General features: G+C 41.7%; 2 protein-coding genes across 3 annotated transcripts in view; both read right to left on the reverse strand.

Annotated features, from left to right (window-relative positions):
* Positions 1-27,599, reverse strand: part of ACOT9 (acyl-CoA thioesterase 9) — a 397,499-nt gene that overhangs the window by 308,274 nt on the left and 61,626 nt on the right. The gene's annotated exons all lie outside the window — the stretch shown is intronic.
* Positions 1-27,599, reverse strand: part of KLHL15 (kelch like family member 15) — a 47,403-nt gene that overhangs the window by 19,331 nt on the left and 473 nt on the right. The window contains exons 1-2 of one of the 2 annotated variants that reach the window (XM_050777364.1): positions 27,373-27,473; positions 7,716-8,427 (exon numbers count right to left, since the gene is read on the reverse strand). In XM_050777364.1, the coding sequence (XP_050633321.1) occupies positions 7,716-8,420 (705 nt within the window). In that variant the 5' untranslated portion in view covers positions 8,421-8,427; positions 27,373-27,473. Of the gene's footprint in view, positions 1-7,715; positions 8,428-27,372; positions 27,474-27,599 lie in introns of those variants that run through there. The other variant, XM_050777363.1, reaches the window with a different exon arrangement.

Below are 27,599 nucleotides of genomic sequence, written 5' to 3' on the forward strand. Positions count from 1 at the left end.
TATATAGATCAACTATGCTCACAGAGAAAATATGTGGAAGATTATTAGTGTTTTGTGAAGACCAGTTGTGAGAGCTACTGCATTCTAAGTAATGTGTACTTTGGATGCCTAATTTGTCATTTTTTAATTCTGTCAGTTTCAAGGTGAGTCCAAGACACCTAATCCTCATTTTAAAATGTAGCATTTAAAGCCACAGATTCAGCTTGGGCAACATGGCAAAACTCCATGTCTACAAAAAATTAGCCAGGCATGGTCGTGTGCACCTGTAGTCCAAGCTACTTGGGAGGCTGAGGTGGGAGGATCGCTTGAGCCCAGGTGACAGAGTGAGAACCTGTCTCAAAAAAACAACAACAAAAAAAACTAATTCTGCTCCCTAAATTAGATATATATATTTTTTAATGTTAAAAAGCTTTTCCGGCCAGGCACGGTGGGTCACACCTGTTAATCCCAGCACTTTGGGAGGCCGAGGTGGATGGATCATCCGAGGTCAGGAGTTCGAGACCAGCCTGGCCAACATGGGTAAAACCTCGTCTCTACTAAAAATACAAAAATTAGTTGGGTGTGGTGGTGCACACCTGTAATCCCAGCTACTAGGGATGCTTAGGCAAGAGACTTGCTTGAACCTGAGAGGCGGAGGTTGCAGTGAGCTGAGATCACACCACTGCACTCCAGCCTGGGCAACAGAGTAAGACTCCATCTCAAAAAATATATATAAATAAATAAAAAGCTTTCCTGAGGCATTAATTTTTACAGATGCTTAGGTTTTCCGAAATAGTGAAGTCATCTTTATCACTTATCAAAATTATCTCAAAGTTGTGAATATTCTCATAACAAATTCTCTGTAAGTTACGGAAATCCAATTTTGGGGGGATATACTGAATTACATTTAACAGACAGGGGAAAAAAGTACATTCGGGGGTCTATCATGAGCCAGTTTATAAGATAAAATATTTTGAATAAGCATGATGGCTTTATTTAAAGCAGAATACTTCTATATAATCTACTTCCTTAATAGCCAATGAAAAATGAACTATAAAATCCTAAATACAAAGCTGAACTAATGTGTTTTTTCTCTTTATAGGATTTAAAATAGATTTCTTTCCCTTTGAGAGATTGAAAGATTTTATGATTATGAAGACACTGTATTTTACATATTAATACAATGTCTAAGGGGATCATTGGGATGCTGAATCTTACCTTATGCATATTTATGATACTGAAGATACCCTGGGTTCAAAAATATTAAAATGTCACTGTACTAGAGAATCAACATATGGGTATTTTAATGAATAATTTAACAATTTTCTTTAAAAAATACTTTATGCACAAAAAGTCGTATAGGCTGGGAGTGGTGGCTCACGCCTGTAATCCCAGCACTTTGGGGGGCCAAGGTGGGCAGATCACTTGAGGTCAGGAGTTTGAGACCAGCCTGGCCAACATGGCAAAACCCCGTCTCTACTAACAACACAAAAATTAGCAGGATGTGATGGCACATGCCTGCAATTCCAGCTACTCGGGAGGCTGAGGCAGGAGAATCGCTTGAACCTGGGAGGCGAAGGTTGCAGTGAGCCAAGATCACCCCACTGCACTCCAGCCTGGGACACAGAGCGAGACTCCGTTTAAAAAAAAAAAAAAAAAAAAAAAAAAAGGAAAAAATATATATCTCCAAAAAAATTAGCAGGGCGTGGTGGTGGGCACCTGTAGTCCCAGTAACTCGGGAGGCTGAGGCAGGAGAATGGCGTGAACCCGAGAGGCGGAGCTTGCAGTGAACTGAGATCGCGCTACTGCACTCCAGTCTGGGTGACAGAGCTAGACTTGGTCTCAAAAGAAAAAATAAATAAAACAAAAATAAATAAATAAAAGTCAGGTATAATATGCATTTTGCCAAATATACATTTACTTCATACAATGTTTTCAATAAAACAATAATTGTTTTTTAAAAACCAAAGACCAAAGAAAGCAGTTTCAACTATTTAAATCTTCGTATCACTGAAATTCAGAATGACAAATGTCAGGCCTTATCTGTTAACATGTGCAAAGACCATCAGAGCTAGTAAAAAATACATGCCATAGACATTTCCGTAAGTAAAAACTGAAACTGTAGTCTAGTTTTAAAACTAGGAATCCACTATAGATCAAATGAGTCATAAAAACCCTTAAATAACTATGTCAAAAGGACAAGATCCTTAAAATTTCAATTTGATTATTTCAGTGAAAACCCAAGATTTGTGCTTTCATATCGAAGTTTTCCCACACTTTATATATATTTTTTCAGTGCCATTAAATTTCCTAGGCTATGTTTTCTTTTTTTTTGGGGGGGGGGGTAGGGAGGAACAGGTTCTCACTTTATCACCCAGGCTGGAATGCAGTGGCACAACCATGGCTCACTGCAACCTCGACCTCTCCGGCTCAAGCAATCCTCCCACCTCAAACTCCCCAGTAGCTGGGACTCCAGGCATGCACCACCACAACCAACTAATTTTTAAATTTCTTGTAGAGACAGGTTTGCCTATGTTGCCTAAGCTGGTCCCCAACTCCTGGGCTCAAATGATCCTCCTGCCTAGGATTCCCAAAGTGCTGGGATTATAGGCATAAGCCACCCTTCCTGGCCCTTCAGCTGTTTTGCTCATGTAAACACTTAGAATTTTTACAACTCTGTAACATACGCCTGCCCCTTAGGCTATGTTTTGTTAATGTAAACAGCTTAGAATTTTCATAGCTTTGTAACAACTTCTGAATGACCCAGGCTGGGCCACAGGTTAACAGCATGCTTCTGGCACTTTAGGGTCTTCTCCCTATTCTATTAGCTGTAACAGGAAGTCCCAGATTGGGAAGCAAGCTGCCCTGGCTTTCAGCCTAGACAGTGCCACTTGGTCTGGAATAAGATCCTTAACCTTTCTGTGCCTGTTTCCTTATCTACAAAATGGGGATAACATGTAGATGCTACCTGTATGTACAGTAGAGCACTCAGTGCATGACGTAGCATAAATGTATGTGTGTGTGCGTGCGCGCACATAGTGTTCAGATAAAGAGTATTGCTGCCTCTAAGGAACTCAGGAAATTTGGAAGCCTTGGCCTCTTCAGGGATGGTTCCACAGAATACTTAGTACAAAAATTAAGACAATCTGGCCAGGCACGGTGGGTCACGTCTATAATTCCAGCACTTTGGGAGGCCGAGGCAGCAGGATCACTTGAGGCCAGCTCAAGATCAGCCTGAACAACATAGGTGAGACCCTATCTCTACAAAAAAATGTTAAATATTTAAAAAGAAAAAAAGTATACTAAAAAAAAGAAAAAAAAAGTTAAGACAATCTTATCTTACCTAAGGAGAAAATCCAGTAGAGGACTACATAGATACCGCAGAAGGATAAACCCAAAGATTTCAGCACAGCTAGAGCACATGACTTGAGTCCCTAGAACGAATGGGGGCTTTTCCTTGGGTAAAGGCAGAATGCCCCCTTCCCTACACTATTAAGTCACTGCTCAAATCTGTTACTACCAAAGGAAGAATTAAGAATCTCCAGCCAGATACGGTGGCTCATGCCTGTAATCCCAGCACTTTCCGAGGCTGAGGTAGGCGGATCACCTGAGGTCAGGAGTTCGAGACTAGTCTGACCAACGTGGAGAAACCCCATCTCTACAAAAATACAAAATTAGCCGTGCGTGGTGGATCCTGACAAAAAGATGCTATACTCAATAACAGTTATCTTCACCAGCCAATCCACAGAATCATCAGGTAGGTTAAAGTTCATTTAACACTAACTGTACATAACGTTTCTAAAGGCTAGAAATCTGGGAGAAGGGTTAAGTATGTGAGAAAGGCTATTTACCGTATGCACATTCAGACAGTTTCTATTGAACAACACATCTTAACTTCTAGAGCAGGGCTGTGAGATAAAAATAGAATCTGAGCCACAAATGTGAGTCAAAGATGCAATTTTTACATTTTCTAGTAGCCACATTTTAAAGGTGAAGTTGATTTTAATAATATAGTTGTTGAACTCAATATATCCAAAATATAATCTCAACATGTAATCAATGTAAAAATTATTGAGGTAATTTACATTCATTTTATCATCTTAGTCTTTGAAATCTCAATTCAGAGTAGCCACATTTCAAGTGTTCAAGAGCCACAAGTGACAACTATATTGAACAATGCAGTTCAAGAGTCACTGACACTTTAGCTAGTTTTAATCCCAATACATTAAATGGAAGTGTTCTAAATCAAAAAGAGGGAGGAGATTTTAGGAATCGAAAAGAAACCTAATACCGAATAGTATGAACAAAATTCTTGATTTTAGTCCTAGAATTGGGCTACTTCGCTTCATAATACAAAGTTCATAGAAACTACTTAGCTACTTTGATTAGAGTAGTTTTCCAAGTTTTTCTCTGGCAGTCAACATTTTCCTGTAACTGTTCCTGAAAAACATGGTGCTAAAAAGATGTGTTAGTAGGAAATAAAGGGAATAGAAGAACTAAGTTAACACCAACACAAGGAAGTTATCAGAGACATCCAGAATGTAGGACACACTGAGGCAACTGGTGGTCTGGTCTCAAAAAAAAAAAAGAGCGAAGAACTGTTCTAGATGAAGAAAGATTAGATAACCATATTAGGGTCTTGCTAATTTTCCTAGGTAGAATAGTATTTTAGTATTGTACTTAAGTAGGAAAAAGTTCTTACGCTTAGGAGAAGCATGTTAAGTATATAGGAGGAGGTGTCATGATATTTATAACTTATTTTCAAATGTTCGACCCAGAAAAAAATCGATATGAAGCAAATACAGCAAATGTTAACAGTTCTTGAATCTAAGTGATAGCTGTACAAGTGGTCATTATATTATTTACTCGACTTTTTGTATGTTTGAACATCCTCATAGATTAAAAGAGACATAGGCCAGGCATGGTGGCTCATATCTCCCAACACTTTGGGAGGCCAGGTTGGGAGAATCACTTCAGACCAGGAGTTTGAGAACAGCCTGGGCAACATAGTGAGACCCTATTTCTTAAAAAAAAAAAAAAAAAAAATTTTGTTTTAATTAGCCAGGCATGGTTATGCATACCTGCAGTCCCACCTACTCAGAGACTGACGTGGGGGCATCACCTGAACCCAGGAGAGGGAGGCTGTAGTGAGCCATGATCGTGCCACTGCACTCCAGCCTGGGTGACAGAGCGAGACCGTGTCTCCAAAAATAAAAACAAAAACAAAAAACAATTATCTCTCTGTGGCTAGGTCCTTACTAAATTTTCCTAAGAAAATAATTCCAGAAGGAAGCCTTAACAACATGTTTATTCTGATAACTCCCAATGTCTGGCCAATGGGTAATAACCACCTCCTATGCTGCATATGCCAAAGGAATCCACCAGTAGATATAACTGACGTTTTTTACAATTTGCAAAATTACCTGATAGTCTACTGTTAATTTTCAGCTACTGTCACTTTTGTTTGCCTTGAACTGATCACTGGACTATAAGAAGGCTTTGAAGCTCAGCACTTAAAATAATTTACTATGGCCGGGCACGGTAACTCACGCCTGTAATCCCAGCTACTCAGGAGGCTGAGGCATGAGATTCGATTGAGCCTGGGAGACAGAGGTTGCGGTGAGCCGAGATAGCGCCACTGCACTCCAGCCTGGGTGACAGAGCTAGCCTCCGTCTCAAAAAAAGAAAATCTACTGCTATCAATTATCTATCATATTGTCTGACAAGAGGGAAAATCTCACCTTTTATTTCATAGTACCTTCCATCTAGACTGAGGTTGGAGGGGTTTTGTTCTAGTAGTGGGAAAGAATTTGCATTTAATGTATAAAGACAAAACAGGGGCCAGGTACAGTGTCTCATGCCTGTAATCCCAGCAATTTGGGAGGCCGAGGCGGGTGGATGACTTGAGGCCAGGAGTTTGAGACAAGCCTGGCCAAGATGGTGAAACCCCGTCTCTACTAAAAACACACAAAAATTAGCCAAGCGTGGTGGTGGGTACCTGTAATCCCAGCTACTCGGGAGGCTGAGGCAGAAGAATCGCTGGAACCCAGGAGGTAGAGGCTGCAGTGAGCCGAGATTACACCACTGCACTCCAGCCTGGGCGAGAGTGAGATTCCATCTCAAAACCAAAAACCAAAAACCAAAAACAACCCAAAACAAAACAGGATTTCCCAGGGAAAGAAAGCAATAAAAACAAAAGGAAAAAAAAAATCAAAACATCAGAGACAAATGATTTACATAATTGATGTGGGGCTGATTATCACTAAACCAAAAATAATTAAGAAATATATTCTTGGCTGGGCGGGGGGTGGCTCAGGCCTGTAATCCCAGCACTTTGGGAGGCCGAGGCAGGTGGATCATGAGGTCAGGAGTTCGAGACCAGCCTGGCCAAGATGGTTAAACCCTGTCTTTACTAAAAAACACAAATATTAGCCAGGCGCAGTGGCGGGCACCTGTGTAATCCCAGCTACTCGGGAGGCTGAGGCAAGAGAATCGCTTGAACCCGGGAGGCGGAGTTTGCAGTGAGCCGAGATCGCACCACCGCACTCTAGCCTGGGCGACAGAGCAAGACTCCATCTCAAATTTTAAAAAACATTATATATATATATATATATATATATACACACATACTTTAGTTTCAATTATTTTTGCTGTATCAATACATTCTGAGAATAAAAGATAAAAATCCACAAAACTGAATTCTCAGTTTCACAGCATTTTGGAGGAAAAAAAATGTCAGGCTGCTGTTATTCAAAGGCGCAAATGGGTTTATTTTTCAAATGGCATAAACAACCCTCCTTTGCAGATATTTTTATAACCAGGTCTAATAACTAAAGCTGAGGAACTATTTAACATGAAAGGTGACCGACCAAGTTTTCAGTGTGCTTTCTAGAAAAAAGAGAAGATGCAAGAAGTAAACAGAGCCCCAGAGGTAACCATGTGATTAGAAACCAATTAAGTTATTAAGCAATTACTAAATCTGCTCTATGACCTTTGGGCAAGAAAGGATCACAAGTGAAACTCTATAAAAATGAACATGCTTACATGCAAAAAAAGGGCAAGGCTGTTTCAGAGAAAGACTATTTTTAAGAGATGGTAAAATGTGCCCAGGGATGGTTGATCAATGTAGACAGAGGATTTATAGTCTACTTGTTTAGAAATGCCAAAATGATGTTTTTAGACACATAACATGTTTTCATTGTCAAATTTAGTTACTATTCACAGTAGAACAGGGAAAACCAGAAAGTAAGAGTAGGGAAGAAAATCACCATTAGGGCCTATTGGTTTTCAAGAGCTATTTTGTATGTCCTTGCTATATTTTAGAAGAATAAGAAACTCTATTAATGTATACCATGCAGAACTCTTCTCAATGCCAATTTCTGCATGTATTACTTAAATTTATTTTTAAAAAGAGATCTAGTCTGACTCGGTTCTGATTTAATTTGTGAAATGAAAAGCTACAGCAAACATGTAATATTTTGCATAAAATAATTATGCTTCAACTTTAAAAGTACTTTTAAAATAAAACTATTCTACTACCTACGTAGTTTATCTTTCACCCACAAAATGTATTTCAGAAAACCTAAATGCACAACAAATCAGGCTTCTTACACATAAAGTACTCTTATAAGTTATTCATTCTTGGCTCCTAACTAAGTCTGTGAATCTTACCTATAAAGACATACACTGCCTTAACTAAATGATGAGTACCGTCTATTACTTTCAAACACACTAACCTTCTCAAAAACGCTGGTTGGGGTCATCAAGCAAAACCGGATATTCTGAATGATGGTATCGGTATGTCTCCAGCGTCTTCTATCATGCCGCAGCCAAGACTGCACAGCCTCATACAGCTCTATCTCTGGGAACCTGCTCAGATGATCATTATCCAAATAAGACATGAGCTTCTCAAAGCTCAGATAGGACAGAAAGTCAGGCCTAGACATGAGTGGCACAAAGTTGTCTAGCAGAAAGGCGTCCAACTTCTCCCTGACTCCCTCGATGTTTACGCCGAAATCATCTAAGAGTCTCATAATTTCTGCACAATTTTCTAGGCAGATCTTCGCTAAGAGAAAAGAGCAGCAGAACTTCACCACTTCTATAAGTTGAACATACATGGCTGCCTGAAGAATCTCATGAACGGTATTCATACTCAGCTCTATAGTACCGTAGTACATAAATTGCAGGACGTGGCTGAAACCAGTAGCTGTTAGACCTTTTAAATGAATTTTGTCCTGATCTCGTTCCCTCATGTCTGCAGTAAACATAATTCTGAAGTAGTCACTCTGGGTGGCCAAGAGTGCTTTATGGGCCTGGAACTGATGATCTTCAATAACCAGAGTGACATCAAGAAGCAATCCCTCCTCATACAGTGCTCTGAACCCAGCAGAGACACTGGTGTCATGGATGGAGGAACAGAATCCTTCCACGTCCCCTGCCATGAATCACCTGGAAAAAAAGTAATCAAAGACAACAATGTTAAACACTTCCATGCATTCAGAAGAGAATATTAACTTGGAGTTTTAACAATTTTTGCTATTATCTCAATTCCACTACCTAAGTCCAAAATGTACAAGTCCTTTGGGAGAAGACAAACTGAAGGTTTGCAGACTAATGTTTTTGGCTTTCCTACCTAAGGAAAAGAATCTATTAAAGATACATCAATAGTTCATGCCTGTAACCCCAGCACTTGGGGAGGCCAAGGCAGGAAGATCGCTTGAGCCCAGGAGTTGGAGACCAGCCTGGGCAAGATGGCAAATCTCTGTCTCTACGAAATAATAATAATAGTAATAAAAAGTAGCTGGGCATGGTGGCACACTGCCAGCAGCCCCAGCTACTTCACAGGCTGAGGTGGGAGAATCCCTTGAGCCCACGAGTTTGAGGCTACAGTGAGCTATCATAGCACCACTGCACTCCAGCCTGGGCAACAGAGCAACACCCTATCTCTTAAAAATATGTACATATGTCGGGCAAGCGCGGTGGCTCACACCTGTAATCCCAGCACTTTGGGAGGCCGAGGTGGGTGGATCACCTGAGGTCAGGAGTTCAAGACCAGCCTGACCAATATGGTGAAACTCCGACTCTACTAAAAATACAAAAAGCAGCCAGGTGTGGTGGCATGCACCTGTAGTCCCAGCTACTCAGGAGACTAAGACAGGAGAATCGCTTGAGCTCGGGAGGTGGAGGTTGCAGTGAGCCGAGATCACGCCACTGCACTCCAGCCTGGGAGACAGAGCGAGACTCCATCTCCAAAAAAAAAAAATAATAATAATAATAATAAATAAATAAATAAATAAATAAACATAAAAAAATATATGCGCACACACACATATGTATGTCAATGGTAAATTGTTATCTTACAAATAATATATGCCTATTCCATTGATTTCATACTGTTAATCAAATATACTTTAAATATGTTCCAAAATTAGCAACATAAAAAGGATTTCACAGCCAAACACTAAATTATGAGAAAAGGGACAAAAATGAAACTAAAAAGTATACCTGAAAACTCCTAGAAATTTACCTAAAGGAAATATTCAAATAAATAGCCAAGTTGTACATATAAGGTTTTTCTATCTAGGCTTATTATTAAAAAATTAGAAACTATTCAAAAGTCCAATAACAAATTATTAAAACATAATACGGTCCTACAATAAATTACTTTAACAATTTAAAATGATGCCAACAGTTTAACTATTTTTACAAAGAATATTTACCAGATGTTGTATGGAAAAAAAAAAGCAAGTGACCGCAGTATACTGAGTACATCTTCAAAAACTAAACACACATATTATTTGTTAGCTGAGAAAAAGTCTGGAGAAATATGTACCAAAATAATGTCCCTGGGTAGTGGGTTTTCAGGAGAGGCTTTCTTTTCATTTACCTCATTACCCTTACTTTGAAAAACAATAATGATGTGATGCATATATATTTAAAAATACAAATATATAATTTTAAAGGAAATTAAACCAAATCTTTCCGTATCAGAGAAATGAAGGTGAAACAGCAGAGAACTATAATTAGATCTCTTAAATACAGCAGAATAAACTAATTCAGTCTACTTTTTTGTTTTTTTGGGGACAGACTCTAGCTCTGTCGTCCAGGCTGGAGTGCAGTGACATAATCTCGGCTCACCACAACCTCTGCTTCCTGGGTTCAAGTGATTCTCATGCCTCAGCCTCCCAAGTAGCTGGGTCTACAGGCACCTGCCACACACCCAGCTAATTTTTCTATTTTTAGCGAAGACGGGTTTCGCCATGTTGGCTAGGCTCGTCTGAAACTCCTGGCCTCAGGTGATCCATCTGGCTCGGCCTCCCAAAGTGGTGGGGTTACAGGCATGAGCCACTGCGCCCAGTCACTAATTCAGTCTACTGGGCTATTTATGAAGCAAATTAATTTTCTCCTTTTTACATACCCCCTCCCAGGCCATCTATCTTCTTAATTCTCATCCTTACACAGCTCCCAGCTTCTTCCCCAATGACCCATCCTCCATCCCTGAATTCCCTCCCAAACCTTTCCACTGTGCCCCGTGGAACCTTACTTCAATGTAAACAAACTCCCCTACATGCTCAGGTTGGTCACAGAAAGTTCCCTCCTCAACTTTATTTAAATGAGACATAGTTTTCCTAAAAGTCACAGCTTCCAGGCCTCCTGCCTCCAACCTCTATCCCTACTCCCATGCATGTTAGGAAAAAAAAAAAAAAAAAAAAAAAAAGCTGTTAGAGCTTACAGACCTACTTTCCAAGCTTTCTCTCTCTTAGCTTTCTATTGTTCTTTTTCTAAAATCTGGCCTTTTGTTCAGATGAAAATTCATCTTCTGTCACCCCTTATCACTTCCATACACATCTTCTGATCAATCACTCTCAAACATTTGATGAAGACTTCAACACCTAAGCCAGGCATGGTGGCTCACATCTGTAATCCCAGCACTTTGGGAGGCTGAGGCAGGAGGATCACTTGAGGTCAAGAGTTCAAGACCAGCCTGGGCAACATGGTAAAACCTTGTCTCTACTAAAAATACAAAAATTAAAGGCCAGGCATGGTGGCTCATGCCTGTAATCCCAACACTTTCGGAGGCCGAGGTGGGTGGATCACCTGAGGTCAGGAGTTTGAGACCAGCCTGGCCAACATGGTGAAACCCTATCTCTACTAAAAATATAAAAATTAACCAGGCGTGGTGACGGGCCCCTGTAATCCCAGCTACTCAGGAGACTAAGGCAGGAGAATCGCTTGAACCCAGGAGGCAGAGGTTGCAGTGAGCCGAGATTGCGCCACTGCACTCCAACCTGGGCGACAAGAGTGAAACTCCGTCTCAAAATAAATAAAATAAAAAACAAATACAAAAATTAGCTGCACATGGTAGTGGGTGCCTGTAGTCCTAGCTACTCTGGAGGCTGAGACAGGAGAAATCTCCTGAACTCAGGAGGTGGAGGTCACAGTGAGCCAAGACTGCACCACTGCACTCCAGCCTGGGCAACAGAGCTAGACTCCATTTCAAAAAAAAAAAAAAAAAAGGGGGGGGGCAGGCGCAGTGGCTCACGCCCGTAACCCCAGCACTTTGGGAGGCCTAGGAGGGCGGATCGCCTGAGGTCAGGAGTTCAAGACCAGCCTGGTCAACATGGCAAAACCTCGTCTCCACTAAAAATACAAAAATTAGCCACGCGTGGTGGCTGGCACCTGTAATCCCAGCTACTTGGGAAGCTGAGGCAGGAGAATCGCTGGAACCCGGGAGGCGGAGGGTGCAGTGAGCCAAGATCACGCCACTGCACTCCAGCCTAGGAGACAGAGCAAGACTCCATCACAAAAAAAAAAAAAAAAAAAAGACTTCAACACCTGGCTAAGTCATCTTTCACACCTCTTCAATGTTCACATAAGATCACCCATCCAAAAACTGTAAGTCAAAACTACCTGACCATCTCAACTGTACAACCTCCCCACTTATTCCACTGCAAACCCTACTCCCACCCCACTTGGACCTGTCCCTGATCCAGAACTGGTCTACATCTGAAATCTTAACTGTCAACTTCTCACTTAACCCTCCTACTCTCCTTTCACTTGGTCTATCATCTAACTTTACCCTCTGTCCTTCTCCAGTTTAGACCTTCCCATATCAGAGCAACCACTTTCTAACTAGGGCCTTCATCCCTTAACTCTCTGCCTGTCCTCCATCCCTGCCCTGCTAAACAAAAACTATGCTGACTGACCCTTTGATCTTGGGCCAATCTTCAGTGCCTCTGGGCAGTTTCATCCACCGAATAGTTGTGAGGCATTCCCTGCTGATATAACACTGATGCACTATGAAAGATGTTCCCAAACTAAGAACAACAGATATGGACAAATCTCTGGGATACTACAGCCATTTTTTAAGCACCTTCTAGAATACCTCATGACTTGGGATCATATGTTGGAGGTATTTGCTAGAACACGATCTATAAATCACACCAGCCTAAAAGAGCACTAAGGATGTGGCAGCCAACATCTACGGCTCTGAATTTCCACCAGTGACACTGCGGGACCTAATCTCCCAAGTTCTGTCCTTCCCCTGGTTAGGTGTTTGGATGCACCCCGAGCCGTCCAGAGAAGCAGCTGGCACTGCAGTCAACTGCTGTCACTTGTTCTACCCCCTTTTTCAGGGAGGCTGTCACTGCCAGTGTTACCACTCTGTCAGTGCCCTCCCATTTCATTTACTAAAAGGAAGAGCCCTTCTGTGTGCCAGGTACTGTGTTAGGTATGGAGGTAAGTGCCATTTGGGAATCCCTCTGTACTCTGGGTTTGGCTGAGCCCTCAGTTGCCGAGAAGGAAAAGGTGGCATCTATGCACGCACTAAAAAGATGCCACTTCTCCACTCTCATGAATAAACTATCACTAGATTTACTACTTTGTTTTATCAATATGTTGTCCATGATACCCTTTATTCAACTTCCTGACAGATTAACCCATTTATTCAATAGTTATCCCAGCCCAAAGTCATCTCAAAACAAAACAAAACAAAAAACCCTTTCTAATAAATAAGAAAAGGCAGGCATGGTGGCTCATGCCTATAATCTCAGCACTTTGGGAGGCTGAGGTAGGAGGATTGCTTGAGGCCAGAAGTTCGGGACCAGCCTCGGCAACATAGTGAGACAGTCTCTTTAAAAAAAAAAAAAAAAAAAAAAAAAAGCGCGGGGGGGCGGGGGACCAGGCACTGTGGCTCATGCCTGTAATCCCAGCACTTTGGGAGATCGAGGCAGGCAGATCACAAGGTCAGGAGTTCCTGGCCAACATGGTGAAACCCCATCTCTACTAAAAATACAAAAATTAGCCAGGCGTGGTGGCACATGCCTGTAACCACAACTACTTGGGAGGCTGAGGCACGAGAACTGTTTGAACCTGGGAGGTGGAGGCTGCAGTGAGCCAAGATTGTGCTACTGCACTCCAGCATGGGCAACAGAGCAAGACTTCGTCTCAAAAAAAAAAAAAAGAGGCTGGGCGCGGTGGCTCAAGCCTGTAATCCCAGCACTTTGGGAGGCCGAGACGGGCGGATCACGAGGTCAGGAGATTGAGACCATCCTGGCTAACACGGTGAAACACCGTCTCTACTAAAAAAATACAAAAAGCTAGCCGGGCGAGGTGGCGGGCGCCTGAAGTCCCAGCTGCTCGGGAGGCTGAGGCAGGAGAATGGCGTGAACCCGGGAAGCGGAGCTTGCAGTGAGCTGAGATCCGGCCACTGTACTCCAGCCTGGGCAACAGCGCGAGACTCCGTCTCAAAAAAAAAAAAAAAAAAGAAAAAAGAAAAAAATCTGGGCACAGTGGCTCACATCTGTAGTCCCGGCTACTCGGGAGGCTGAGGTGAGAGAATCACCTGGGTCCAGGAAGTTGAGGCTGCAGTGAGCCATGATTATGCCACTGCATTTCAGCCTGGATGACACAGTGAGACCCTGTCTCAAAAAAAGAAAAAAGAAAAAGAGTATAAAAGGATAGAATGCCAAAAACATTAAAACGGTAGAGTAGGCCAAGTGCGGTGGCTCACGCCTGTAATTCCAGCATTTTGGGAGACCAAGGTGGGCGGATTGCTTGAGGTCAGGAGTTCGAGACCAGCCTGGCCAACATGGTGAAACCCTGTCTCTACTAAAAATACAAAAATTAGCTGGGTGTGGTGGCAGGTGCCTGCAATCCCAGTTACTTGGGTAGGGGGAGGCTGAGGCAGGGGAATCGCTTGAACCTGGGAGGTGGAGCTTGCAGTGAGCTGAGATTGTATCACTGCACTCCAGCCTGGATGACAGAGCAAGACCCTGTCTCAAAAAAATAAAAAATAAAAAATGGCAGATAAATAAAAATAGGTAAATAAAAATAGATAAATAAAACAGGCAGTTTTACTTTTATCCCTTCCTATTTGCTAATCTGTGTTTTCTAATCTATTTCCAATAAAAGTGTATTATTGCTTTTTAAAAAGTTCATAAAAATCTCTTTAAAAGGCCCTAATTGGTCCAATTCAGAGGTTACATTCTAGTCCCCATTTCCCTGGATCCTTCTGTAGCATAAATTATGCTCAGCTCATCACACACTCAGCTCCATGATACTGTGTTCCTGATTCTCTTCCTAGTCCTGGGCTGCTCATTTCTCAATCTCCTTCATGATGAGCTCACTTTTCTTGAGCTACCCTTTAAACATTCCCCAGGATTCTGTTCTTGCCTCTTTTCTCATCTAAATACTATGTCTCCCTGGCCGGGCGCGGTGGCTCAAGCCTGTAATCCCAGCACTTTGGGAGGCCGAGACGGGTGGATCACGAGGTCAGGAGATCGAGACCAACCTGGCTAACACGGTGAAACCCTGTCTCTACTAAAAAATACAAAAAATTAGCCGGGCGTGGTGGCGGGCGCCTGTAGTCCCAGTCACTAAGGAGGCTGAGGCAGGAGAATGGCGTAAACCCGGGAGGCGGAGCTTGCAGTGAGCTGAGATCCGGCCACTGCACTCCAGCCCGAGCAACAGAGCAAGACTCCGTCTCAAATAAATAAATAAATAAATAAATAAATAAATACTATGTCTCCCTAAATGAGCTCACCTAAATCCATGGTTTCTACTTATATGCACTTTCACCAATACCTTGATAATCTCTGTCCAGATCTCCATCCTTACTCCAGTCCATTTATATGTGGAATCAACTGCCTAGCAGACACTTCTGGGTGCTCCATTTTGGGATGATCCCATTTTGACATCTCAAAAGCAACATGTCTAAACAATCGTAATTCTATTCTGCCCCCACATCAGATTTTTCAGTATTCCCCATCTTCTCAAGAGGTATTTGAGGTTCCCTCTTTCCTCCCTTCTCTCCCCTAACCTACCTTTAAGTCCTACTGATTCTACCACATTAAAGGTTCACTTATCTAAGACTGCAAAGTATGTAAAAGATGAAATTAATAACAAATTTTTATTAGTACTCCATTAATTGAAAGCTGTATCATTTCATTTGGAAAGGTAGAACACAAGAGGGCTATCTATAATGTGGGAAAAAATAAATTCTGGAAACTATAATCAATGCTTGGCAAAACACCTTTACTAATACATTTAAGATCAAAGTAAGCTACAAGTTTGGTCTTGTTTATCTGAAGTACTGATTTAGTTTTTAGAGACAGTCTTGCTATGTTCCCTAGGCTGGAGTGCAGTAGCTATTCACAGGCATGATCACAGTACACAACTGCTGGGCTCAAGCGATCCTCCTACATCAGTCTCCTGAGTAGGCATGCCACCGCATCCAGCTTAGAAATTTTTTTTTTTTTTGAGATGGAGTCTCACTCTGTTGCCCAGGCTGGAGTGCAGTGGTGCGATCTCCACTCACTGCAACCTCCAGCTTCTGGGTTCAAGCGATTCTCCTACCTCAGCCTCCCAAGTAGCTGGGGTTAGAGATATGCGCCACTAGGCTCAGCTAATTTTTTTTTTTTTTATTTTGAGTAGAGACAGGGTTTCATCTCGTTGGCCAGCTGGTCTCGAACTCCTGACCTCAAGAGATCTGCCTGCCTGGGCCTCCCAAAATGCTGGGATTACAGGCATAAGCCACCACGCCCAGGCTTGAATTATTTTTAAATGTAAAATTTATGAGCTTAGAATTTTCCTACATACACAAATGCATACTGGGAACAAAAGGAATCTCATACAGTGTGGTGTCTGAATAACCAGTCTAAGAGGGCTATCAACATCACACTAATTACCAGTTTTCCAAATAATTAGAATAGGGCTGGGTGTGGGGCTCACACCTGTAATCCCACACTTTGGGAGGCCAAGGCGGGAGGATTGCTTGAGCCCAGGAGTTTGAGACAAGCCTAAGCAACATAGTGAGTTCCCATCTCTAAAAAAAAGTAGTAATAGAAAAAAAAAAATAGAATTAAAAACAACAAATTAAACCGGATGAAAAATTTGACATTACATTTTTTTTTCAGGATCATTATGGTCACCAACGATCACTCTGCCTTGTCATGCTGTATTGGTCTACAGGGAGTGGTGGCTTGTGCCTGTAATCCAAGCAACTCAGGAGGCTGAGGCGGGAGGATCACTTGAAAGAACAGCCTGAGAAACAAAGATCCTATCTCTAACAAAATTTAAAAAAAAAAAAAAAAAAAAAAATCTGCCGGGCACGGTGGCTCACACCTGTAATCCCAGCACTTTGGGAGGCCAAGGCAGGCAGATCACAAGGTCAGGAGATCGAGACCATCCTGGTTAACACAGTGAAACCCCGTCTCCACTAAAAATACAAAAAATTAGCTGGGTGTGGTGGTGGGTGCCTGTAGTCCCAGCTACTCGGGAGGCTCAGGCAAGAGAATGGCGTGAACCCGGGAGGCAGAGCTTGCAGTGAGCCGAGATGGCGCCACTGCACTCCAGCCTGGGCAACAGAGCGAGACTCCATCTCTTAAAAAAAAAATAAAATAAAAAAAAAAATCAAATGGGCATGGTGGCATGCACCTACAGTCTCAGCTACTCGGGAGGCTGAGGCAGGAATTTCAGCCTACAGTGAGCCATGATCATGCCACTGCTTTCCAGCCTGGGCAGTAGAACAAGACTCAAATCTAAAAGAAAAAATAAAGATTTATTGGTCACATTTAATGAAGATTTAATAATAGAAGGCTGGAAATTAGTGTTCATATACTTGAGAGTAAACTACTTTGTGTTTCATTAATCTGTTATTTTGACAATGCCTAAAAATACCATACTTCATATCAAAGTCACCCTCTCTGTTCAACAGTTAATCACTACCTGAAAAGGTCTAAAACAGTTAATATTCACATTTCTGAAAAATATTCCATCTAAATTTACAAAAGGAGAAACTATGCTTTCTCAAAAAAACAAAAAACAAAAAACCAACAATCAAGGTTCCAGATACTTACTATGGTGGAAATATCATAAGGCAGAGAAGCAGCGGGGGAAAAAAACAGGAGGAGGAGGAAGAGGATTGGTAAACTGTGAGTCAAAAGACCCCAAAAACATACGTAAAGACAGCTCCTGCCTGAGTACACAGCACTCTCCTCTGGGCACCCAGCCTGCCGAGAGGGATTCCTAGCAGGCAGCCTCCCACTCTGTGATCCTGGCCACGGTCACTCATGGTCATACAGGAGTGGGAAATATGAATCAAGATGAACAGAAACTTAGCAAAGGCGAGGGGAGAGAAGAGAGAAACAGAGAAAAAGAGAGAGACGTGTATTGACTGTGTATGACGGGAACTGGAACATGTCAAAGAGCAGCTGTGGGCACCCACTTCTGTCTGCCATGTGGGCTGAAGATCAGAGAAAGGCAGTCAACTGAGAAAGAATAAAGCCAAAAGGAGGACAGGGAGCGTTCCTGAACACCTCATTCTCCCAGTCGCTAGACCCAGTTCTATGTCTGCCCTTGGGTTCTGAGAGAGCCTTACATTCTTAGAATAAATTCTTCCTCTTTACTACCTTAGGTTGATTTTTCCTACTTATAACCAAGGGTCCTAACTAATAGTTTTAGAACAGAAATACTATGTAACTCAAACTTTCTTGGCCTTCTCTCTGCATCTGTAAAAACAAGAGCACTAGACATAATCTCTAAAATATTTTTAGTCCTAAAATTCTCATTCTTTTCATATGATTTTGTAAATATGCAATGCACTAAATACGCATGCCAGTTAAATAAACTATAGTTACTTTTAAAGTATCAGCAATGCATTTGTGAAGTTTACCTGATCTAAACAGACTTCTAAAACTAATCTGCGATAGCCGAGACATATGCAGTAACTTATTTTCTACCTAAAAAGCTCAGTGCATTTATTGATAAGACTAACAACTTTAGAGCAGCAGCAGTATTTTACTTTTATGGTAACCGTGTATTAAGTAGAAAACAGTGAAATACTCAGTGATTAAGTGACTAACATGATAGTCTCTAGACGGAAGTAGTAAGTAAGGGTATAGGTCTGGAGTCAGATGCCTAGGTTTGAAGCACGGTTTTACCTCTTATTAGCTCTGTGACATTGGGGCAAGCTACTCAGCCTCTCTGTGCTCTAAAATGTAAAATCTGGACCAGACGCGGTGGCTCACGCCCATAATCCCAGCACTTTGGGAGGCCGAGGTGGGCAGATCACCTGAGGTCAGGAGTTCTAGACCAGCCTGGCCAATGTGGTGAAACCCCGTCTCTACTACAAATACAAAAATTAGCCAGGTGTGGTGGCTGGCACCTGTAATCCCAGCTACTTGGGAGGCTGAGGCAGGAGAATCGCTTGAACCTGGGAGGCGGAGGTTGCAGTGAGCTGAGATCAGTTCATTGCACTCTAACCTGGGCAACAAGAGTGAAACTCCATCTCAAATTGATCAATTAATTTAAAAAGTATAAAATTGAAAACTTTAAAATTGGGGTACTTCAGGCCAGGCGCAGTGGCTCACACTTGTAATCCCAGCACTTTGGGAGGCCAAGGCAGGTGGATCACAAAGTCAGGAGATCGAGACCATCCTGGCTAACATGGTGAAACCCCCGTCTCTACTAAAAATACAAAAAAAATTAGCCTGGCATGGTGGCGGGTGCCTGTAGTCCCAGCTACTCGGGAGGATGAGGCAGGAGAATGGCGTGAACCCAGGAGACGGAACTTGCAGTGAGCCGAGATGGCGCCACTGCACTCCAGCCTGGGTGAGAGTGAGACTCTGTCTCAAAAAAAAAAAAATTGGGGTACTTGGACAGGTGCGGTGGCTCACGCCTGTAATCCCAGCTACTCGGGAGGTTGAGGTGGGAGAACTGCTTGAACCCACGAGGTGGAGGTTGCGGTGAGCAGAGATCGCACCACTGCACTCCAGCCTGGGCAACAGAGTGAGACCCTGTCTCAAAAAAAAAAAAAAAAATTGGGGTACTAATATTAATAGAACCTACCTTACAGGTTGCTGTGAGGATTAAATGAATTAAAGGATGTAAAGCACTCAGAATGGTGCATGGACCTTAAGTACACTGCAACATTAAGGCTTATTATCATGCCCCTTCATGTTGTGCTACTAGAGCCAAAATAGTAGGCCTGATCTAGTTAACTCTGAAGAAACTCCCCAGCCCACCTTTTGAGTATAGTTTCTCAGGACTCAGGACCCAGGTCAACTCTAACTCCACAGATAAAGACTGTAATGTCCACGGGTGAACTGACTTTTTATTCAAGGTCATAGAACTAGTAGTTAGAAATAAAGTTAAGACTAGATTCTAGCGTAGGCAACATATCAAAACCCTGTCTCTACAAAAATTATCTGGGCGTGGCAGTGTGTGCCTGTAGTCTCAGCTACTTGGGAGGCTGAGGCAGGAAAACTGCCTGAGCCCAGGAGGCAGAGGTTGCAGTGAGCTGAGATGGTGCCATTGTACTCCAGCCCGGGCAACAGAGTAAGAGCCTGTCTCAATAAAAAAAAAAAAGATTAGATTCTATTTGCAAAAAATACAAAATAGTGTGGTCGGAAAGAGCAAAACCTCTGAAATCAGAGTGCTTACTAGTACTTACTGTGTGACCTAGAGAAATGTTGTTAACTTCCTAATCTTGGTTTCCATCCATACATTACTAATAATCATCATCGTCATCTTATTGTTAAGTTAGGGTGGTGAATAAATGAATTAACGTTAAGTGAGAACCCTCAATCTCCTCTCTACCAATCCCATGCCTCCCTAAGGTTTATCATAATGCAGACTGATAACAGATCAGGGTCAGGTGTGGTGGCTCAGGTCTGTAATCCCACCACTTTGGGAAGCCAAGGTGGGCATATTACTTGAGCCCAGGAGTTCGAGGCCAGCCTGGGCAATGTGGCGAAACACCATCTCTACTAAAAACACAAAAATTAGTCAGATGTGGTGGCATGTGACTGTAGTCCCAGCTACTCAGGAGGCTGAGGTCAGAGGATAAACTGAGCCCGGGAGGCCAAGGCTGCATTGAGCTATAATCCACCAGTGAACTTCAGCCTGGGCAACAGAGTGAGACCATGTCTCAAAAAAAAAAAAAAAAAAAAAAACAAAAACAAAAAAACTGTGTACATAACTCTTTAACTGGGTGCAGCAGCCTCATGCCTGTAATCCCAACATTTTGGGAGACAAGGCACAAGGATCACTTGATACAGGAGTTCAAGACCAGCCTGGGCAACATGGCTGGACCTCTTCTCTACAAAAAAATTTTTTAAAAAATAGCAGAGCTTGGTGGCATGCTCCTGTGGCCCCAGCTACTTGGGAGGCTGAGGCAGGAAAATCTCTTGAGCTGAAGATGTCGAGGCTGCAGTGAACCACGATGAAGCCACTGCATTCCAGCCGGGGCGACAGAACAAGGCCCTGTCTCTAAAAAGAAATGTTAAGTACAGAATTACATCAATTTAAGGAAGAAAACTATTATAAGAACTACTTTGCAATGGCAGAGACAGCGGCGGCAGCAGCAGCATGCTCAACAAGAAGTGCGTAGCCCCATTCTCCCAAAAGAAAACGAATCATTGTAAAACACAAAAACCTTAAATAAGAACTCTTTAAATCAGTGAGTGCTGGAGGAAAAATTTAAGAGGCTTTGAGAAAAAAACATTTACTGACAAAATGTTCAATGTACAAAAATTCTGTATCCTTACTTTTCACATATAGGTTTATCAACATTTTATACATGGCCTTCAGAATTTCAAATGGTAGGGTTTTTTTTTCCCCAAGAAGGGAACCAACCTAAATTAAACCAAATGACAAAGCATACTTATACTACCAGGAAAGAAATACTGAAGAATGTATCTTGTTTCATAAACTTGGTACTGACTAAATAAAAGAAAGCCTCACATTTTTGTGCCTAAGAATGAACAGTATAGGGATTCTCAAAGCATGATCTGGGGACAAGTGAATCCAGTTGTCCTAAAAGATTCCAGTCCCCACTAAAGGGGCTTCCCAATGTCAAAATTATTATCAAAATAATTTTTTTAAAGTTATTGGTCAGCCAGGCACGGTGGCTCACATCCACGATCTTAGCTCCTTGGGAGGTAGAGGTGAGCTGATCACTTGAGCTCAGGAGTTCGAAACCAGCCTGGTCAATATGGTGAAACCCTGTCTCTACTAAAAAATACAAAACTTAGCCAGGGGTGGTGGCATGTGCCTCTAATCCCTGCTACTCAGGAGGGTGAGACATGAGAATTGCTTGAACCCGGGAGGCAGAGGTTGCAGTGAATGAAGATTGCGCCACCGCACTCCAGCCTGGGCGACAGAGCAAGACTCCTTCTCAAAATAAATACACAAATAAAGAATAGTTATTTGTCTTTTTCACTTTCATTCTGTTTTCCAGAGGTTTACACATGGTATGTGATATTGCAACAGACTGAATGCAGAAGCTGATGAGAAGTTCATTGGCTTTTATTAAGCCAGACATTAAAGAGATTTGCAAAAATTTAAAACAATGCTAATCTTTTCACCAAGTTCTTAACTGTTTTAGAAAAGTTATTCTTCATAAAAAAAAAAGTTATTTAGGTTACCATGTAACAGACCTAAAAAGATTAGATTCTATTTCCAAAAAATACAAAATAGTGTGGTCGGAAAGAGCAACACCTCTGAAATCAGAGTGCTTACTAGTACTTACTGTGTGACCTAGAGAAATGTTGTTAACTTCCTAATCTTGGTTTTTATTTGTTTATTTTTTGAGACAGTCTCACTCTGCACCCAGGCTGGAGTACAGTGGCATGATCTCTGAAACCTCTGCCTCAGGGGTTCAAGCGATTCTCCTGCCTCAGCCTCCTGAGTAGCTGGGATACAGGTGCCCACCACCACGCCTGGCTCATTTTTGTATTTTTAGTAGAGACCGGGTTTCACCAAGTTGCCCAGGCTGGTCTTGAACTCCTGGCCTCAAGTGATCCACCTGCCTCGGCCTCTCAAAGTGCTGGGATTACAGGTATGAGCCACCAAGCCTGGCCCCCACTAATTTTTAAGAGTAAAAAGAAGTCCTGAGACCACAGGTTTGAGAACTGAAAGTATAAGAGATAAGTGACCACACACATGCACGCACAAACCTCAACCTCTTCCTATTCCTACCTGTGCCCTGGAAGACTATTACTGCTATTTATGTCACAGAAATTTTGAACACTTCAAACTCTCTAGTGACCAGTAAAAAAAAAAAAGTTTGGTGGGGGTACAACTGGACAGGAAATTAAAGGCAAATAAATTAAATGCTTCCTTTTCAGTTATAAGGCTGCCATTCTGATGTGAAGGCAAAATTCTAGGCAATTAATTAAAAGACATTTCAAAATTAACCTCTATGTTTATGCCATAAGCAATAATTCATTGCTTTCACATTCCTTCCACAGCTGCTTGAAAATTCATACAAAAGCTTAACGTATTCAATGCAAAAGCTAGATTCTCAGAGGTTGATATAATATACTTATCCTCAATGAAAAATTTAAATAATTTCATACTATCTTCATCCCCAAACTGTTCTCCTACCAAAATTGATGCCCATGCAGAAAATGCCACAGTTGCATACTGAAAAGAGAATGCAAAGGCTTACTACGGATAAAAACAGAATTAATTTCTGAGTCATAACATTTCTCACTTCTGTAACCTATAAAGCGAAAAAATGTAAATTCGACAATCTCAAAGCAGCCAACTTCTCAACTCAACATACCAATCTAAAACAAAAGACAAATTTAAAGACAGACTAAATTTTTAGCTCTATTAGCGGTCACTTTACTCTCAATACACTACTCAAATTGAAAACTCACTTTAATATGGGAGGAGCAGTTGTGTAAGTTAACTTTAATGTGTTTAATACTGGAAATTCTTGCTTGTCATCAAAATATTTTTATAACTCAGTACCAAACTGCAAATGACCATTTAACTAAGCTATTAGGAGGGCCCTGGGTCCTCCAGCCTCCAGACTGGCACCAAATTACTTCACTTTTCAGGTATGTTTAGCATTTAGTCATCCTATAATACAAGAACCCTTATAAGAAAAAAACACTCCTGCTTGAATGCTATTTTTCATCAGAAGACTTTAATTTAATGCTTCTCTGCTTATTCCACACCATGACTAGTAGTAGTCCAAGAGTGATGTCATGGAAAACAGCTTCCCTTAGCCTTTAGAGATTGGATCCAGTGAGAATTCTAGGAAAAGCCTCTACTGGGGAATAAAACCCCAAATCATCTAAGTTCTATTCTAACATGAAATCACAAATACTGTAATGTTAGCCTTTCAGTTCCTCATAAGAATTATAGAACCAAACTAAATATTTTGGAAGGTCTTGCTGTTATGATATAGATTTCCTGCAAATCATTAAAGTCTATGATATATATCATTAACTAAATTCAAAGATCTTATCAGAGCAAAGAATATTTTTTTCTATCCATTCTTGTATGTTTCAGTGATTGAGCCTGATGGGTTTTAAGGGTCTTACATTAAAAACAGAAAACCTGACAACATATTTTGCCTTTCCTAATTTCTTGTTTCCAAAGTTAAAATTTCAAATTCTGAAAAGGCCTTCCACTTTTGGACCAGCAGCAATACAACATATACCCTTGGCAGAGATGAACTATGAGAGCCTTTCCAATGATTCTTAAAATGGCAATAATAATAATCATCTTATATTACTATCTCCCTTGGTGCTGCTGTTCCTTGAAAACCAGCTACACTCCCAACTTAAGGCCTCTCTACACCCTGTTCCCTCCGCCAGGATCACACTATCCCCAGATATATATGGTTCCCTTAGGGTCTTTTGTGTCATTTCAGTGAGGCCTTCCTCAAACACCCTCTTTTAATGTTGCAAAACTCCGTCTTCCCCATCAACCAGACAATCCCCATGCTCCTCCACTTTATTCTTCTCTGCAGTATACTAAATGGCAATACAGGCTATCCATTTTACTTAAGTTTCCTTTCTGCTTCAATTTGGCGGTTTTGCTTCATTGACTGTTATATCTCCAGCACCTAAAACAGTGCTTGGCACATAATAAGTGCTTAATAAATATTTGTTGGAAAGACGGATAAATTTAATCCTCACAACCTTCCATGTTTTGTATCCATCCCTGACTTAAAGATGAGAACATCAAAGCTCAGAGGTTAGGTAACTTGCCCAAGGCTATATAATTATTAGAAAGTTGTGAAGTTGGGGTCCGCCTGACTTCAGAGCCTTCCTGATTAAACACTGTTCTACAATGCCTCACCCATTGCTCCAACTTTCATTTCTCTTCAATAAAAACCACATGAGATATAGCACTCCAATTCAGAGAAAATAGATGCTAATAAAGTAATCCACCTCCTCTAAGCTAAAGATTCATTCTCCTCACAGTTAACATTATTCACTCTCAAAACATTTGCACTGGGAAAGGCCAGCCTTGACAACAGGCCACCTACATCATTTGCGGGGACTCTTGTTCAAAATCAGGGAAAAATGGCGTTAAAAGGCTGGGCGATGGCCGGGCGCGGTGGCTCACGTCTGCAATCCCAGCACTTTGGGAGGCCGAGACGGGCGGATCACTTGAGGTCAGTGGTTCGAGACCAGCCTGGCTAATGTGGTGAAACCCCGTCTCTACTAAAAATACAAAAATTAGCTGAGCATGGTGACGCGCATCTGTAATTCCAACTACCAGAGAGGCTGAGGCAGGAGAATAGCTTGAACCCAGGAGGCGGAGGTTGCAGTGAGCCGAGATCGCGCCACTGCACTCCAGCCTGGGAGACAGAGCAAGGCTGTCTCAAAAGAGAAAAAAAAAAAAAAAGCTGGGTGCGGCGACTCCCGCCTGTAATTCCAGCACTTTGGGAAGCCAAGGCGGGCGGATCACTTGAGTCCAGGAGTTTGAGACCAGCCTGGCCAACATGGTGAAACCCCGTCTCTACCAAAAATACAAAAATTAGCCGGGCGTGGTGGCGCATGCCTGTAATCCCAGCTACTCAGCAGGCTGAGGCCCAAGAATCCTTTGAGACCAGGAGGTGGAGGTTCCAGTGAGCGAGGATAGCGCCACTCCACTCCAGCCTGGGCGACGGAGCAAGACTCTGTCTTAAAAAAAAGAAAAAAAAAAAGTCGTCAAAAGCAGTAAAATATAAAGCTTTTTCCTTTCTTCTGTATCTCTCGACTATTTCACGGCGTTTTTTTTGAGACGGAGTTTTGCTCTTGTCGCCCAGGCTGGAGTGCAATGCCGCCATCTTGGATCACCAGAACTTCCGCCTCCCGGGTTCAAGAGATTCTACTACTGCCTCAGCCTCCAGAGTAGCTAGAACTAGAGTAGCTGGGATTACAGGCGTGCGCCACCACGCCCGGCTAATTTTGTATTTTTAGTAGACACGGGGTTTCTCCACGTCGGTCAGGCTGGTCTCAAACTCCCGGCCTCCCAAAGTGCTGGGATTACAGGCGTGAGCCACCGCTCCCGGCTCTCATGGGTGTTTTTTAAATTTTATGTTTAATGTCGTTCTGAGTAAAGGAAAATTAAAAATTTAAATTAGCATGACTTTTACCATTCACCCTTATACTGTACAATCCCAGTTTTACATGCAGATTATTAAACCAAGCGTGGGGCCCTTCTGAACATCCATGAAGGCAAGCCTGCCCTGGTCAAGGTTAGGTTTCTGAGATAACCCGACTCGAGGTAGAGAGAAGGTCAAACCTTCAAATTCCCAATAAAGCAATGATTTGTCAAAATTTTATCTTCAAGTTAAGTGATAAATCCAATCTATAAAACCAACCACTTTGAAGTAGGCTCTTCCTTTTACTATGTTAATCCTGTCCAACTTCTATTATTCTGCCTTTTTACAAAACACAAAAGCATACTCTGAAAAGACAACTGATATTGGACTAGACGATCATAAATTTAATAAAACACCTAACTACTCAAAACCATTTGTTAGCTAAAAATAACAATGTACCCAAAAATGCTTCTTTTTCACTTTTTGTGGACCATTTAAGCCAAACCATACTATATTTTTGATGTGCCAAGTAAAAATGATCCGTACTGATCTGTTACACATATAAATTCTGGCAAAATAAATTCAATTTTCAAACCACAAATATTTACTATCCTATTCTTTCCCCAAATTAATCAGCAATGAAGAGTGCAAGTTAACATCCTCTACCACTGATAAACTGTGACTCTAAGCACCTACTACATGTGATGATTAAAAATGAGAATCAAATTATATAATTACATTAAGTGCTAAAAAGTTGAAATGTTCTATACATTTCTAGATCTATTAAGGATTACTGAAACATGAATGCATTGATAAGCTCTTAACCAATTTTCAAATTAGTAGAAGTATTAGAGCATCCTGCTCCCTAGATATGAAAAACAGGCATTAAAATTAGGGTATGTATGTCTGCAAGGCATTTTCTAAATTACCACTTAATCAGATCAACAAAGGCAAACAAATTCGGAAAACAGAAAAGACTAAACAAATGTAAGGTGTTAACTAAATATTCAGAGTAAGAAAAGGGGCCTAAAGCGGCCTAGAACGAGGAAAAGCAAAGCGCCTACAGTAACGTTACATTTGAATTAAAGAATACCGTTATTTAAATAAGCAGTTAGCACTTCGTAGGAGGAAGGCCAAGCAACGTGACTATTATAGATCTATGGATTCACAGCACTGCTTTACTATTATTCCGTACTTATTTGCTTTTATTTGTAATATAGAAATAAAGAGGCAGCAACAGTTAGCCACTACATTAACCACTCTAGCAAAGGTTACTTTAAAAAACGGCCTTGAATTCTTACAACACTCTACAGTTAAGGATTATTTTCACATATATGACCTCATATAGTCCTCTCAACCCTGCGATGTTGGTACTACCGACTATATTTCATAGATAAGAAACCGAGGCTCGGTACGCGATTTTTTCTCAGAGTCACCCAAGTCGAACCCAGACCTTCCGATTCCTAGTTTTATGCCTCGCATTTCGCATAGTTCTATTTCAGGCATAAATTGAATTGTTAAAGGGAAGGAACGGGTTAGGGAAGAAATAATCATGGTACCTGCAGCTGTGTGCTGCAAAAAATGGCTGAATTATGCTTCTTCCTTTTTCTTTCTCGCTCTCTCTGGGAAAAAAAAAAATTACATTTCAAACAATTTAAGTAAACTCAAAGACAAATGAGGTCCCGGCGTCTACCCAATGTTTGACTCGGGTCCGTGTAGAGAGGGCCGGCGAATTCGTGCCTAGCTCGGGGTCGCGGGCGAAGCCCGGGCTCCGCAGGCCGGCGGC

The sequence above is a fragment of the Macaca thibetana genome, chromosome X (genome assembly GCF_024542745.1).
Source record: "Macaca thibetana thibetana isolate TM-01 chromosome X, ASM2454274v1, whole genome shotgun sequence".
Lineage (NCBI taxonomy): Eukaryota > Metazoa > Chordata > Mammalia > Primates > Cercopithecidae > Macaca > Macaca thibetana.